The sequence below is a fragment of the Pipistrellus hanaki genome, assembly GCF_964339955.1.
Source record: "Pipistrellus hanaki genome assembly, chromosome: 3".
Lineage (NCBI taxonomy): Eukaryota > Metazoa > Chordata > Mammalia > Chiroptera > Vespertilionidae > Pipistrellus > Pipistrellus hanaki.
This window is the reverse complement of record NC_140505.1, coordinates 121,062,894-121,079,762: the sequence shown is the minus strand read 5'-3', so window position 1 is coordinate 121,079,762 and position 16,869 is coordinate 121,062,894. Positions and strand designations below refer to the sequence as shown.

Sequence of the window (16,869 nt, the reverse complement as noted above, 5' to 3'; positions counted from 1 at the left end):
GACCCGATATACTCATTAAAAGAACTGTTATGCATCAGAGATATTCTATTTATCCGTCAGAAGTTGAGTTTGATTCCTGGTCTCCGTAGGCTCATTTAAAATCATCTCCTCCCAGGCCACACTGCTAAAAATTTGGGCACCGGCCCTGATGCCCTTGAGAACTGTAGCCTCTACCCTTCCCCACCGTTTTCAAAGAAATGCAACCATGTCCCGCCTCCATGCCTTTCACCCAGAGATCCTAATGTCTTTTCAGTGAGTTTAGGCAAGTCAAGCCACTGAGATTCTGTTTTTGTTCTATCAACACCTTTAAGGCAAGGATGGTTCAAAGACTATGCTGATCTGCTTAGATGAGTGGAGTTGCATGGGAATGGAAAGTACAATGAACGGCCTTGGCTTGTGTGTGTTGTCCCATGCACCGAAAGGTTGCCAGTTCCATTCCTGGTCTGGACACATGGATGTGGGACAAGGGGCAACCAATTGATGTGTTTCTCTCATACATCAATGTTTCTCTCCCTTACCCTCTTTCTTAAATCAGTAAAAAAAAAAAAAAAAAAAAAAAAAAGAAAGTACAATGAATGTAGTTTAAAATAACAATAAATGATTCTTCTGTATTTCTACTGATTTATAGAAAATGGCCTTAATGTGTCCCAAACATAAGTGTATGCTAAATGTTCTGGGTTCAAATTATGTTTTAATCATGAATGATACCTCTTTATGATCCACTAGCTTGTGATGGTGTAAAATGAGGAACGATGGAGTGGTAGCAAATAGGGCACTCCTTACTTCTTGACAAGAAGAGTGGGAGAATTTTAGGAAAAATATATCTTGATTGAATGGTATATTAACTGCAGTATAATTCATATGATAAACTTTTTTCATTTTGATTTTTTTTTTAATGTAAAGGGTTGAAGGATGCTTGCCCTACTGCCCTAGACATATGATCCTTGATGAGATCACCCTCAGATGTGTTTATCCAGGAGACTGTAAGTGTGAACCCTACTTTCTTTATTCTGGAAAAGTAAAACACTTGAGCATATTTTTCTCTATGATGGCAAGTGGTTGTGAACAGAAGTTTTATTTTATTTTAATTTTTCCCTCATTGACTCCCTCAGCCCACCCCTATCCCCCACCCCAGGCCTTCACCACCCTATTCTCTCTCTCTCCATGGATTATGCGTATATACATACAAGGTCTTTGGTTGATTACCTCCCCATCCATCCTCCCCTACCACCCCTCAGAGATTCCACACTTGTGAACAGAAGTCTTAGATGGACAATATACTTTCGTAAGATTCTTCAATAGCCTTTGCATTGTCTTTTCATTTCTAATTATTTTTCAAGCATGCAACTCTTCCCTCTAACATTTCTCCTGTGTTCTCTCTCCTCACACATTTTCCTTGAAGCTAAACTATGAACTATGCGGGCCTCACTTGAAACAGAACTGACTAAGGAAAGTCTCTTTATTTCTTTGTAGGCATACCTCTGATTCCCATGTCACCAGGTAAGCTATCGCTACCCATATGTACTGGTATTGGTACAACTGTAGACACTAGAATAGCATTGTGTAATTTAAGTCTTGGCACACTTACAACAATGGCTGGTGTTAATACTCTCCCAGCCCCTGGAAAACCCAGCTGCCAGTTGTTTTGTTAAGTAGATGTTCACTGGGTCCATGTAACACCATTTCTAAATGGCTTCTGCATTTGGTCCACCTCTTTTTCCCCTCCAGTGAGTATAGATAAAAAAGATTCCCCGCACTTTTTTTTTTTGCCTAGAATTTAGGTTTTACCAAATCCTACTTAAAATTTCACAGTGATTAGGTCGTCTTTCAAAATATGTTAATGCAAAGGACATCATCCTTTAATCACTTCTATTCCTGTTCCTGTGGTCTGTCCCAGCCTCTGGACGGGGCATTCTGGGCCCACACCCTGGCTTCTCTCCCTCACTATGAAATTTGCCTCAGAAAAGGATTGAATAGATCTACTCATAGTGAGGCTTGACAAACTTAATTTAGAGAAGCTCAGATAATATTTATTCTTCAATTTATTTGACAAGATTTAATCGAGTGTCAACTCTGCTAGGCAATGGGGGGAGGGCAGGAGAGAGGTGATTAAGACACAGCCTCTATCCTAAAACCACTACTAGCCCATAGGTCATTGTGATATTACCTTGGGGTAATACAAGCCGTAGGCAGGAGGCGTCTTGTACTAATTTTGAAGTATGGTCTCGGAAGGTAACAGAAGGTAGGAGTTAAATAGACTAGGAGGAAGAGGAAGTGTATGTCCAGCTAGAGGGGGAAGCCTTTGCAAAGGCCTGTAACTGAGAGAGACCAGGACACACAGAGGGACTTGCCAACTTAACAACAGGCCTTTCAAAGTGAGAGGCAACAAGAAATGTATTGAGATCAACAAGAATAGCCATTCTGGACGCACTGATTCAGGCAGAAGCCCAAATAGTGTCTAACTTGGAGACAAAGGCATTGGGGATTTATGAGAAAGGGCAGGGAAACAACTGCATCAATAGAAGGAAGGCATTTCTATCCGTGCAGATAACAACATAGTGATGTTAATTCTAAACAATGTTTTTAACCTTCAGTCCAGGAGTCGCCCCTGCTTTTTTGTTATCTTTGCAAACAGTTTTTTTGGAACATAATGTTGCCCTAGGTTCAATCCAAAGGTTATTTGCCCAGTTGCAACACTCTGAAGATATGAGACATAAGATGTGCAAGGCAGTTCTTCTGGCCTGGCCGCTTCTGCTACGGTTTTAAAGTGCCTCCGTGTATATTATTGTTCACAAATTTCAAGCAGGTCGATGCATCTTGAGCATGTAGTGCGAGGGGAATTGAGCCCGGGGATGGGATGGCACAGATGATCAGGGCCAGATCACAGAGTCCCTCCTAAGAAATTTGGATTTTTTTTTCCTCTAGAGATAATGGCAATTACTGAAAATTTTAATGAGTCCTGGGACATCTTCAAAATAATAATCACAGTACTACGATCACTACTATTCTCATTAGCTACCATTTATTGAGTACTAATTATCTACCAGGCATTGGACTAAGTTCTTTGTATACATTTAATCCTTATAAGAACTCTATGAAAGAGGTATTGTTATTATTATATGAAATGCCAGTTAAAAGCCAGGGCTCTGGAATCAAAATCTCTGAGTATGAATTCTGTCTCCAACATTTACCAGCTTATCTCGCTGCACCTCAGTTTCCTTCTCTGTAAAATGACAAGAGTATTGTCATCTACGTCACAGGGTTCTTGTGGGAATAAATGAAATAATCTATATACTATAGCAGAGACTCTACCACATATGAATTCCATACATAATGGCTATCATTCCACTAACGGGGAGGGCATCTTCATTTCCACCAGGTCCAGAAACGGTTTCTCCACCGGAAGTCCCTGTGTCCGACATGCTCACACCCACCCCAGGTTTGCTATGTGAGGTAAGACAGAGCAATCTCTTCACCTATTGTGTCCTTTTCTTGTAGCATCTGTTCACGTGTCTGTATCACTATCCAATCGCTATTAAACTTTTCAGTGTGATCGCTAGTCTTTCTTTGCTAAAAGATAATAAGAAATATGCATTACCATTTTAACAATTATATATTTTTAAAATGGACCCAGATATTTCTTATTAATTAGGTCTGGTCACACTAAAAAATATAAAATTCAAATGGGGACTTAAGTGTGATTCTTTAATAAGTAGCTATCTAGTGTGGGCTTCTCTGTAAGTTAAGCATTCAAAAAATATTTATTAAGTAGCTACTATGTGCCAGACATTGTGTAAGATGACAAAGATACAATGGTAAACAAAGCAAGATAAGGTTATTGAATCCAGAGCTTGTAATTTTCTGGGCTGAGACGTGAGCACTTATATCCTTACTCCAAATATGCCATTTGTTCTAATAAAATAATTACTTATTCAAACATTATTATTTCTGGCCACTCTCTATTAAGGTACCATGAATACAACAATATAAAAGCAGGCAAAAGTTTCTGTGTTTATAAAGTTTACATTTTATTGGAGGTTTGGAGATAGTCAATAAGCAAAATACATTCCTGAGTCATAAAAAATGTTAGAGGGTGCTGCTCAGGAGAAAAATAAAGCTATTTTTAGTGATATGGTCAAAAGTTCTCACTAATGAGGTGATTTATATATATAAAAGGCTAAGTGTCCATCCTTCCCTCTTACTGGTAGCTATGACACACACTGACCACCAGGGGGCAGATGCTCAACACAGGAGCTGCCAAGCTGCACTGACTTGGCAACTGTGGTTCTCGGGTGACACATCTGGCACTAGAGAGGAGGAAGCCTAATTCCACAGTGCCTCACCTGAGAATTGCCCTCTCACAGTCTGGGACCCCTCGGGGATGTTGGAGAGACAGTTTACACCCAATCCCCACAGGCCCAACCAAGAGACCCCACCAGTGCACAAATCCATGCCTAGGACCTCTAGTTTCATAGTAAAAGATTTGAAGAAGTTGAGACAGTGAGCCATGTAGAGAACCAGATAGTGTTCCAGGCAAGTGCAAAGGCCCTGAGGTGAGGGAGCACCTGAAATATTTAAAAACAAACAAACAAAAAACACACAAAGAAAACCTAACAACAAGGCTATTAAGTAAGGAAGGAATACAATAGCAGTAAGTAAATTAGATTATGTAAGGCCTTGTAGATGATTATAAAGACCATGGCATTTTTTTTCTAAATGACAGGATATCACATAGGATATTTTTGAGCAGGGGAATTACATGAGATAATTTGTTTCAGGATTATTTTAGCTGTTGTGTTGAGAGCAGGGTAAAAAGAGACAATAGAATAAGTTAGGAGGCTATTGCAGGAATTTAGGCAAAAGACAATGGTGGCCTAGACCAGGTGACAGCAGTGGAGATGATGGGAAATGCCTGGATTTATTTATTTATTAAGTAAGTAAGTAAATAAATAAATAAATAATTTATTTATCCATGTATTTATTTTATTGATTTTTTTTCAGAGGGGAAGAGAGAGTTAGAAACATCGATGAGAGATGAGAGAGAATTATTGATCAGCTGCCTCTTGCACACCCACTACTGGGGATGTGCCTGCAACCAAGGTACATACCCTTGACCAGAATCGAACTCGGGACCTTTCAGTCCGCAGGCTGATGATCTATCCACTGAGACAAACCGGTTTCGGCAATATATATTTTGAAAATAGAAGCTACAGAATTTGCTGAACGATTAGATGTGAGGTGTGAGTGAAAGAGAAGTATCAATGAATCTACAATTTTTGCGTTGAGCAACTGAACTGTAAAGTTGACATTAATTAGGATGGTGAAATTGTGGGAAGTAAAGGTCGTGATTGGCTATTACCAAGAGTTCACTTTTGCCGTATAAAGGTTGAGATTCCTTTTAGATGTCAAAAATCTGTGGATTTACAGGTAGGCTAAACTTAAAGTTTACAAACTCAGAAGGTTATTGTTGTGGAACTGAAATGGGTTAATTTGAACAATGGGGAGCATAATAAGTGGTATGTTTATCATTGCTATAATTATTACCATGATTTAAATAGAATGTAATTTATAAACTGAAAAATGCACCACCTATTTAACTCTTGTTTGTCTAGAAGTCTGTGAGCTATGTATAAAAGTTAATTTATAATGATTCTACCCAACAGTCAAATTGACATCACATATGAATTTTTAATGAAATATTAAGATATAATTAAGCTGTAATTTAAAAAAAATTACACTAACAGAGATTAGATTCAGTACTAACTTTATACAATGTAATATGACAGGTTGAGAGCCACTGTATAAGTCTGCTTGCAAAACACTAAGCTACATAAATTAGGATAAGACTTCAATTTTCTCAGATTTCTGAGTACATGGGCAATTCTGATATCAAGTCAATATTGAGATAAAGCGGAAATAAAATGTCCATACTGAGTATTTTAGAAAGGTTACATCAACAAAAAGTTGTAGTAAAATTTTAACTATTCATCTTTCAAAGGCTGTCATATGTAGGCAATATACACTAAAAGCAATGTGAATGGAACATTTAAAAAAATATATGCAATGAAATATTACTCAGCAATTAAAAAGGAATGAAATCTTGACTTTTGTGACAACATGAATGGACCAGAAGAGTATTATGCTAAGTGAAATAAGTCAAACAGAGAAAGACAAATACCATATGATTGTACTTATATGTGGAATATAAAAATACAAAATAAAAAAACAAGTGAATAACAAAACAAAATAGAACTGAACCATAGATACAAAGAACAAACTGAGGGTTGCCTAAAGGGGATAAAGGCAAAAAAATCTATACTAATAAAAGAGTAATATGCTAATTGGACTGGGTCAACCAGCCATCTTCCAGATGTTCAACTTCCTTCTGGACAAAGCCATGGTGATGGGGGTCAAGGCAGAGCCAGTTAGGGGTGATAAGGCAAGCAGGGAAGAGCAGTGAAGGGTGAGATAAGGCTGGCAGGGGGTTAGGGGTGATCAGGCAGGCAGGGGAGGGCAGTTGAGGGCAATCAGGCCCACAGGGGAGGGCAGTGGGTGTGACCAGGCTGGCAGGAAAGGGCAGTTGGTGGTGACTAGGCTGGCAGGGAACCGTGGTTGGCAGTGACCAGGCCAGCAGAGGAGGCCTGTTGGGGGCATTAGACAGGCATGCAGGTGAGTGATTAGGAGCCAATGATCCTGGATTGCAAGGGGGATGTTCGACTGCCAATCGAGGCCCGATCCCTGTGGACATTCCCCAAGGGGTGCCGGATTGGAGAGGGTGCAGGCCAGGATGAGGGACAACTCCCCTTCCCATGCAAGAATTTCATGCACCTGGCCTCTAGTTTAAAAATAATTGAAAACGTAAGTTGAAAACGGGGGGGAAATCACCAATTTTCTTTCTTTCTTTCTTTCTTTTTTACAACAGCCTCAACAATTTGATCCTGTCTATAATTGCAGCCAATACATATGCATTAATAAGGAATGGCAGTTGTACAACTGGTCTCTCAATTGCCCAAAGGACTTGGAAATGCCTGACTGTGGTTTCCGGGGAAGGCCTGTTCAAGTGAACACTGACATCTGCTGCCCCGAGTGGGAATGTCCTTGTGGGTTTGCATTTCTTACATGATTATCAGTTTTTAATCAGGAGGAGCTTGTAATTCTTTGAGCCAATCAGCTCATCAAGCCAAAGTTATTATTGAGCATTCTTCATTTGATTTATGATTTTGGTTACCAGTATGTAACCTTTAGATTTGCTTTTTGTCAAACATGATAAAACTAATTTAAAGCAATTGTCACTACAAATACAAATAATTAGTAAATAAAGAAAATCCACTCTCCAACATTTTTTTTTTTTTAGGTCGGTGTTCCATGTTGTCAGAATTGAGCATTATTACATTTGATGGAAACAATGCAGCACTATATAGTATGGCTTCTTATATCTTAGTACGAATTCCTGGGGAAATTATAGTTGCTCATATTGAAAAATGCTCCATGAATCAAGTAAGTTCCATCATTTTTTTCTTCCCACATAGATTTTATTAGTAAATAATGAACTTTCAATAGTTCTCATAACCAATGAGATGTACTAAGTGAGAAGTACAAAGGTAATACTGAGCAGATGGAATTATTAACATGATGATAATAACTTAGGAAAATTTGTTAATCTATATTGAAAATAAGAATAATCAAATGAGATCATTGCACATTTATATATTCTAGCTCTTAAGATCTGAATGAAATTTATTTTTTTATTATTATTTATAGTATTACATATGTCTCCTTTTCCCCTATTGACTTCTCCCTTAAGTTCCATTCCTTTGTCCTTTCTTCATAAATCTCCAGCTAGAGAATGTTGCAACAGTATTCTTACTCTAAGGTATTCTTAGAATAAGGAGGAGCACAAGAACTCACTGACATTTATCTTCTGGTACTTAAAAGAAAAAAATGTTTCATGTTAACATAGTTAGAGGCATATAATAGTAATCTAAAAATATTTTTAAAAGTCAAGTAGTATTTTTCTTTTAAAAATGTTTTCTCTTTATGCTTTTTTCTTTTCAGAATGAGGACTCCTTTCAAAAGGTAGTATTTCTAAAGTGTTTAGTAAATTACTTCTGTTTATTGCAAAAATTGTGTTTAGCAACTTTACAAAAGTTTTTTTTTTTCTTTTCCCCCCAAATTAAGGCTTCTTCTGAAAGAATCTCTGGACTTTGTTTTAAAAGGTTAAATTTGACAACATCTATACACAAAATACTTGTCTATCGGGCAGCAAGAAAGGTAAGAATACAAAGCTTAAAAATATCCTTGCCTTGGATAAAATTAAGAAATTATATAAATACAATTATTTCCAAAAAAGAGGAAAATTCAACATATCAGTGGAGTTTTATTGCTATTATGTCTAATCATTCTTTTTTATGGGCAGCCAAAAGTATTTCTTATTATTATATTCCTCTTTCCTTAATGTGCCAACTGTTGCCAGTATTTCTCTCCTTGTGTGGTTAGCTGCAACAGCCATGTGAAATGTGCTAAAGCCTTCTTGGATAAGGCAAGAGGCCATTCTTCTTAGTGTCAGAGTTAACCTTGGTGTTCCAAATTAAACACAATGGAAATGATGTGAAGGGAGGGATCATAACGTTGAAAAGAGTAGTAGCCATGAATACCAGCATGAAGACCACCAAAAGAATAAATGGAAGTAGTAGTTTTGAAATGTTGATGCCATTACTTTGTCAGTGAATTAAGTGATAACCAAAATAAGAAAAAATAAAGGGATAGTTAACTTTATTGAAATATACTAAAGAAGGGCAAGATATATAAACATTGGAAAAGATCTATTTAATTTTAGAGGGAAAAATGTTTTAAAAGGCTTTATAATATAATATAAAAAGGCTTTATAATATAAAAAAGGAATATATTTATCAGATAGGAGTGAGTTATAAGCCAGATGTCTCACTCAGATATAAATGGCTCTCTCAAAAATATAAGAAAATAATGTGTAAAATATATTTTTGCTTGAAATAGCTGAGGCTTTATAGGCTTTCTGAAAGCAGTTCCATTAACACAGGACCACAGACTCTAGATTAGAAATAATAATAAAATAACCCTTCAAAGAACTTATATTCTTATATGCATAGCCCCTGGTCATGGGCAAGAGGATAGTGAAGACCTGGGGTGGGTGGGTAGAGGCTGGGAGAAGGAGGGGCAAGGGAATGGGAGATATCCATAATACTATCAACAATAAAAATATATTAAAATAAATAAAATAATCCTAAATTAGCAAGGTGTTAAATTTTAAGTAAAATTTTAAAAATATATGAATGCGGTCCTTTTGAATGATTGTATTTATATATACCTTTGATTTTTATGAGGTTGATATATTTACAGGAATTGAATGAGAAGTGAACTCAAACCTGGTGTGCTATTATTGTAAGCATTTGGGCAGATGGGTTTATTTTTTACCTCAGCTGAACTTGTCACAGGTCATATATTTAGTTAAAAACTAATGAATTTTAAAAATTCATTTAGTGAGCATAAACATGATAAAAACAACACAGGTCCTGATCTCAAGTTACTTGTCTTTGTGTGTGGGAGGCATGAATGTAATTATCTGCCAATTATAAAGTAGTAGGAGGTATAATGACAGAGTTATAACCAAGACATTATGGAAACAAAAGGAAGGGTCATTTAGTGCAGTTTGTAGGAGTGACAAGTAAGTAATTTTGGAAGTGACACCTAAAATCAATCTTAAAGAATGAGTAGAAATTAACAGGCAAGTGGAGAAATGTTTTAGCTCAAGGGTGACAGTATGAGGATGCTATAAAGATGAGAAATTAGGTTGTTGGTCAGGTATAAACTTCGACAAATTTACTGCTGGCTGCAGTTCATGCTTCCATGTCATTGCCATTATTTAAAGCACTGTTTTTCAAAGTATTATCCTTGGAGTGCCTACATTTGTATTACCGGGAGTACATGATAAAAATTCAGTCAGGAATCCCACCCAAACCTAGAAACCAGAATCCCTGGGAATTCCAATCTTTACTAACTGTGGCAGATGACTGTTATAAATATTATAGTTAAGCACTAATTTAGAAAGACCATAGGAAGAACCAGTTTAAAGAAAATATCCTGAAAGTAACTTTATTAGCTTATATTCCTATTAGTAGGTAATGGTGTAATCAGCATATATTGAGGGAAATAGACAGAAAGCTTACATAACAGAAAAAAAAATAAAGTTGTTTTTTGTGTGTGTGTTTTTGTTGTTTCTGTGAGAAACACATCAATTGGTTGCCTCCTGCATGAACCCTGACCAGGGCCCTGGCCGGGGAGGAGCCTGCAACAGAAGTACGTGCCCTTGACCAGAATCAAACCGGGACACTTTGGTCCATAGGCTGATGCTCTACCCACTGAGCCAAACTGGCTAGGGAAAAGGTTAAGTTTTGAAGAAAATAAAGGGCAATGAGGTTAAAACAAATATGGAATACGGCAAGACACAGCAAAGAAACAATAAAAGAGCTTTGAAGTTATGAGACACTTTGGCAGCACCAGGGAAATAAATTTTTAAAAAACTTAAAATATAGTTGATATTAAATAGGAAGAAATGGAATAATCTGAATTCTCTTAATTTTAATAAATGCATATTTATTTATTTATTTATTTATTTATTTAATTTTTTCCCCATTAATTTTTGAGAGAGACACATACACACACATGTTGATATGAGAGTGAAACATCAATCACCTACCTCCTGTACACCCCCTATTGGGGTTTGAGCCACAACCTGAGCATGTGCCCTGCCCAAGAATCAAACCAGCAACATTTAGTGCATGGGACAATATCGAACCAACTTAGCCACACTGGCCATGGCTAATTGATGTATATTTAAACATAAAAATTTTACTAACAGATGTAAACGCATTATGTAATTACAGGTAGAAGTGGATTCTATTGTTGTGCCTTTGCCCTTTTCAAATCAAGAACTGATGATAGAGGATTCTGGCAATATGTATGTGATTACTACTCCAGCTGGACTAATCATAAAATGGGCTCATCTTACAGGAATCCTAGACATTCATTTTGGCTTTCAGTTTAACTTGTCATCCTCAACAGAAGGACTTTGTGGTTAGTATTGCCCTTCAAAACTCAATTTCTTCTAACTTTCCTCTCCTGTTCACTTTACACTGTTTTGGCACCTATTGCCAGATCTTTTTTATTCCAAATGTGGTATTAACTTTTAGTGACCTATGTGAATATTGAAGGAAGTAATGGTTTCCAATGAATGGATTAAGAAGCAAAGGATAACAGTTCAATGTGGGTATTTTATGGAGCTATAAGCTCACTATTAATATATTATTGCTTATATTTCTACTAGCTCATCCTTATTAAGCATTAATGAATTGTCAGGCATTTTTTTTTTTTACTTATTTCAACTAATTTAATTATAACTATAGCCCTATAAATAGGCACTAGCATTAATTTGTAAGTGACAAAAATGAGGCATAGAAAGGTTAAAAGTAAAATTTTATTTTAAAGTATAAAGCCTAGATGTACCTTTACAGCTCAATTTAATATCATAATACAGGGTGGGACAAAAGTAGGCTTATATTTGTTGCATCGAATATAATACAATAATTAATAAATAATACTACAAGAATGTTATTTCATGTACTTACAACTATAAACCTACTTTTGCCTACCCTGTATATTACATAGATACAAAGAGTTTCAAGCCAAAGAAAGCAAATTAGAAATATAAAAAGAATAATACTGGTCCTGGTGTCTGCTGGTAAGTTAAGCAGTGCTATCCTTTTACAGTTCTGCTCAACATCAGTGTCCTCACATTTATTTTTTAAAATATATTTTATTGATTTTTTTACAGAGAGGAAGGGAGAGGGAGAGAGAGAAATATCAATCAGCTGCCTCCTGCACACTCCCGACTGGGGATGTGCCTACAACCACAGTACATGCCTTTGACCGGAACCAACCCTGGGACCCTTGAGTCTGCAGGCTGATGCTCTATCCACTGAGCCAAACCAGTCAAGGCAGTTTCCTCACCTTTTAAATAAGAATAGTAATATCTACCTTCAAGATTGTTGCTAGAATTGTATGTGAAAGTGATTGTAAAAACACAACATATTGCTTAATACACACAGTCAACAAATGTTAGTACAAATATATCTACTTTAATCTCACTAAATGTAAATTGAATAAAAGCTTATGGACTACCTTCTGAGTTTCTGACACTATTCTTAGTGTTGACAACTTGAAATAAATAGACTAAATCTTGCCCACACAAATTATACAAAATACCCATATTTCTTCTTTTAAAATGTAAAGCATTTAGTGGAAAGATTGGCTAAATGATTTGCATATTTCCTTGCTTATTTAGAGTATGCTATACATAGCATAAACTTCTATGATGACTAAAAGATTTTATTGTGGAAATAGTTATTAATGAGTATATAGTATTGATTACAAACAACTCAATAGCTATTACTGAGTAATAACTCAGAGACTTTGAATATGTATACTTTCTATTATGATTGATAATTTTTGTGTGCTATGATTTCTATTTGATTTTTGAGATTTCCCCCCCTCTACTGCAGTTCATGCATTTGTGAAGACAGTCACTCTATTTGGATTCTTAACTAATCACTACAGAGAAAAGGCTAATATCTCATGTTTGCTACCTAGGGTCAGCCCCTAAGCTTCCTGACCTCCGCAATGGGGTTGGATTGAAGGGAAATATGTGCACTTGGGATCCCTAGGTTGGGTGCCAGCTGATAAAGTTGCAGTGAACAAGAGTGTGGCCCAAGTTGAGCATGGACACTAGGATAGGAGGTCTATATTGACACCTCATTTTACATAGCACTGTAAAGTCTGTGGGGGTACCAGTTGAAGTTGCAATGGAAACTATTTTTACTAGCAATTACCTATCTTTAGAAGAGTTTAGGTTTTAAAATAGAAGCTGCTTGATAGTATAGTTCACTTGAGCTTTTGTGGTCTTTTTTTTGCACTGTACTCAGTTCTCTGCTTATTTACAAGGGTCAGGGCAACCATGGTAATAGCAATTTTATTGATAATGATAGATTTGATCCCAGGAAAAATGTTTAACTCATTTCTTTTATAGCTGGGAGCCTTAGGAATTAAGAAAAAAATACTAGTATGTCTTCAAATAGGGTGGGATACAGGTAAGTTATGGTCAGGGTTACGGATCCATTTCTCTGTACTTCCCTTATCTCTGCACTCCACTGGGTGAAGAGTAAGCTCCATCCTCAGTCTGGCCTTCCTAGGGAAGGTAGGTTATAGCAAGTTAATGCGTGGTAGCCGTCTAAGGCCACGTCATCTCAAAAAAGGGAGATTGTCTATGTCCTACAACAGTGGTCGACCAACTCATTAGTCAACAGAGTCAAATATCAACAGTACAACGATTGACATTTCTTTTGAGAGCCAAATTTTTTAAACTTAAACTTCTTCTAAGGCCACCTCTTCAAAATAGACTTGCCCAGGCCGTGGAATTTGTGAAAGAGCCACACTCAAGGGGCCAAAGAGCCGCATGTGGCTCACGAGCCGCAATTTGCTGACCACTGTCCTAGAATATCTGGGTCAAATTCTTAGCCTGGCAATGGTTGTCCTAATGTTGAACAAATCTCTGTGTCTGGTGACTGCCACGAGCTGACTAGTTTATGCCTGGATTGCTGGTAACAGTTTTTAATAAAAGGTGTGCAATTCAGGCCCCTCTCCTGGAGGGTGTCATGCACTAGCTGATGAGGCAGGGATGATTTCTGAACGGGATCATTTTATGTTTTCAGGCAGGGTTTTCTTGGGGGAGTGGATGCCTGGAGTCAATCACCAGATAACCACGATTATGGGAGATATCTGACAGATTTAAGACCTTGTTTTTAAATTAGGAGATTTTGCTAATAGTGGAAGAGCATAAGGACAGAACCAATTTCCTCTTCCTTTACTTTCTATGATCCTTTCACATATCTTGACTTCTAGGATCATTAACCTTAATCAACTATTAAGATGATTTAATTCTGCTGCCTATATTCGGTTTAACTGAAAAAATTTTCCTTCTAAATGTCACATATCTTCCTAGGAATTTGCAATGATGATCCAGATGATGATCTAAGAATGCAAAATGGCACAATTATTACAAATATGGAAGACATAGAATTATTTATTGAGAGCTGGGAAATTGAGAAGTCATTTAAAGTAATAACAAGAAGACCTGTTAGAAATTGCACTGAGTATGACTGCAGTCACTGCATTGAATTATTAAATAGAAAAGTTTTTGTTCCATGCCACCAGAAAGTAAGTTGAAAGTGACCATCAGTAAGAGCTGTCTTGTTAGCCATGTGGAAAGGAAACCCAATAAAGTCCTATTCTCGCCATGATGTCCTTCTACTAATAATAGTTTATCTCCAAACCTTCTGTCAGTTTGCTTTGGAATTCAGAATCATTTGCTGTTTATAGTTTTATGGAGAGGAAGGATAATTACCCTTTTTTCTCCCTATTTTTCTTTCAGAACTATATCAGCAGCTTTCCAGAAAAATGAAATTCCATTTTATGAATAAATGCCACTAGGAGAAAGAGATCAATGTCACTAATAATCCAGAATAGAAACCACGACAGTGAGGGTTTAATCAATTTCTTATGAACTTGGCCTCTGAGGGGTACACTTATAATAGAACCTGTCACATATTTAATTTTCTTTATTAGTATCTAGCTTTCTGACTTAAGGTGACTTGCAAATATTTTAATATAACTTGTATATTTTAAAAAATCCATTATTAGAAACAAAGAGCAGACAAATGTAGCATTTCATGAATCATTTAACGAAAAGTTAGTGAACGTCTCGGCCTTAGTAGGCTTTGTGTTAAACTCCTGTGATCCAAAGATGAATAAGACTTTCTCCTCATCCTCAAATAACCTAATGGGATAGAAAGCCTGTGAATAGATATGTTGCAAGATACACTATGGAGGTACATGGAAGCCCTGGGTTGAAGAAAACTCCCCAGTTTAAGACATTTGAATGATGCTGTATAGAAGAATACAGTTTCCAGGAGAGAGAAGGGAGGGAGGGAGACTTAGGCAGATAAAACAATAAATGTAAGAACAATGTTGGTGTAAAAGTGCATGTTAGGAAAACATTGAAGATTTAGTGCAAGTCATGTGGATGGGAAGAGCCCGGAGGAGGAGTGAGGGAACTGTTGAAGCAGAAACTCACTGGGAAGCACCTTCCCTGCTGAACGGAGTGCAGACTTCATGTCCTTAGCCTGCCCTGAACTTCCCCTGAGGACAAGGCAAAGGGTGTGAAGTCAGGGACAAAAAATGACACATTTCTGGAGCTTCACTTCTACTTAGAGATTTGGACACAAATAAGTTTTAAAGTTTACCTTTTCCAGTGCATACACACAAAAATGAAAACATAGCAAATACTTTGAAACTGATTTCAGTGTCATTTTTATGCCTTTTAAAAGCATAATGTGTTTTGAAAATAGAATTTTTAACAGGGAACCTGGAGGGTTGATGAAATCAGGAGACTTTTCAGCTGACCTTTCAGGGCCCTTTAGTCTGGGATAGCCTCCACTTTTCCCTTAGGATCTTCCCGGTGAGTTTGAAGGCAAAAGAAAGGAATGCTCATAATTTGGTTTCCCCACTTCTAATCTTCATCCATTTTTGCAAATTACCATGTAAGGAGGCAGATGGTCTTTTAAAAATGGAAACGGGACTGTATCATTTCTCCACCTAAAGCCCCTCAATGTCTTTTACTAACACATTCCAAACTTCCTATCGGGGCTGACCAGGTCCCCCAGGCCCTGCCCGCCCATCTCCAGCTTCCTTTTCTACTACACTCTTCTTGTCTGCTGAACATCAGGCTTTCTCCTTTCAACACTTTTAAGATTTTAGGGTGTTTTCTGTCCATAGGTTTTTATGCTTTCCTCTTTCAATCTATTTTAACATGGTGACTCCTCTTGCTCACTAAAAGGTTTACTTAAATTTAGGTCCACAAGGCAGAGAAGAGATCCATTTTATTCACCTTTATATTCCTCGTGCATAACATAGTGTCTGATATGGAATCAGGTGCTCAATTAATTATGGAAGTATGCATAGATGAATAGATGAATGCAGGTTACAAGAGAAACAGCCTTTGGGGGGGTTAAATGGAGAAAGGTATCATTTTTAATTTTGAGTAAGTTAAGTCATGTGGGACTTCAAAGCAAAAATAGCCACAAAACAACTTAGAAACATAATTCTGGAGTTCAGAGGAGATAATCTGAGGTCAGAGAACAGGTTTGGGAAGTTATTAATACAGACATTTTTTAAAAAAATCATAATTACTGATATACCAGAGTCTGTTCTATAAACTTCACATATATTAACTCACAGCAATCATAAACAGTAGTAAGCTTGTTATTGACTACTTGACTTACAAATAAATCAATGCAAAGACTTTAACACCCAGATGGTGGTAGAAAATTAAAATGGGTGAGCCCAAGAAGAGCCATTGCAATGAATAACATGACCAATGGAGCTGGAATTTAGGGAAACACTCCGAATGAGAGGCGGAAGAGAAAGCAATGAGCAGGTGCAAGGCAATAGAGTTCTGCACCCTCGAAGGAAACAGAGAGTTCTAAGAAGCAGGAAGGGTTCATGGCATCATAGGCCTCTGAGAGATTAGGGAAAGTTCAGAATATTAGTGTTCCTAGTATTTGACAATTAGGAGGCCCTGATGACACAAGAATTCTGTGCAAAGTAAAGTAGTTGGAAACTGAGGGGAGGCAACAAAGGAGATTAAAGAGGAAGTGGAATCTTGCTTTGTGTAGATATGAACCTTGAAGAAGAAATGATAGGATATGAAAAATATTAAGCATT

The 16,869-nt window shown here is 37.0% G+C and overlaps 1 protein-coding gene across 1 annotated transcript in view; it reads left to right on the top strand.

Annotated features, from left to right (window-relative positions):
- OTOGL (otogelin like) overlaps nt 1-16,869 on the top strand; it is a gene marked incomplete at its 5' end in the record, with an annotated part of 144,787 nt that overhangs the window by 96,019 nt on the left and 31,899 nt on the right. Inside the window, 9 exons of the mRNA XM_084876944.1 lie at nt 904-983; nt 1,474-1,500; nt 3,380-3,453; nt 6,923-7,100; nt 7,355-7,497; nt 8,056-8,076; nt 8,179-8,271; nt 10,920-11,109; nt 14,090-14,304. Of these exons, the coding sequence (XP_084733070.1) occupies nt 904-983; nt 1,474-1,500; nt 3,380-3,453; nt 6,923-7,100; nt 7,355-7,497; nt 8,056-8,076; nt 8,179-8,271; nt 10,920-11,109; nt 14,090-14,304 (1,021 nt within the window). The remainder of the gene's footprint in view (nt 1-903; nt 984-1,473; nt 1,501-3,379; nt 3,454-6,922; nt 7,101-7,354; nt 7,498-8,055; nt 8,077-8,178; nt 8,272-10,919; nt 11,110-14,089; nt 14,305-16,869) is intronic.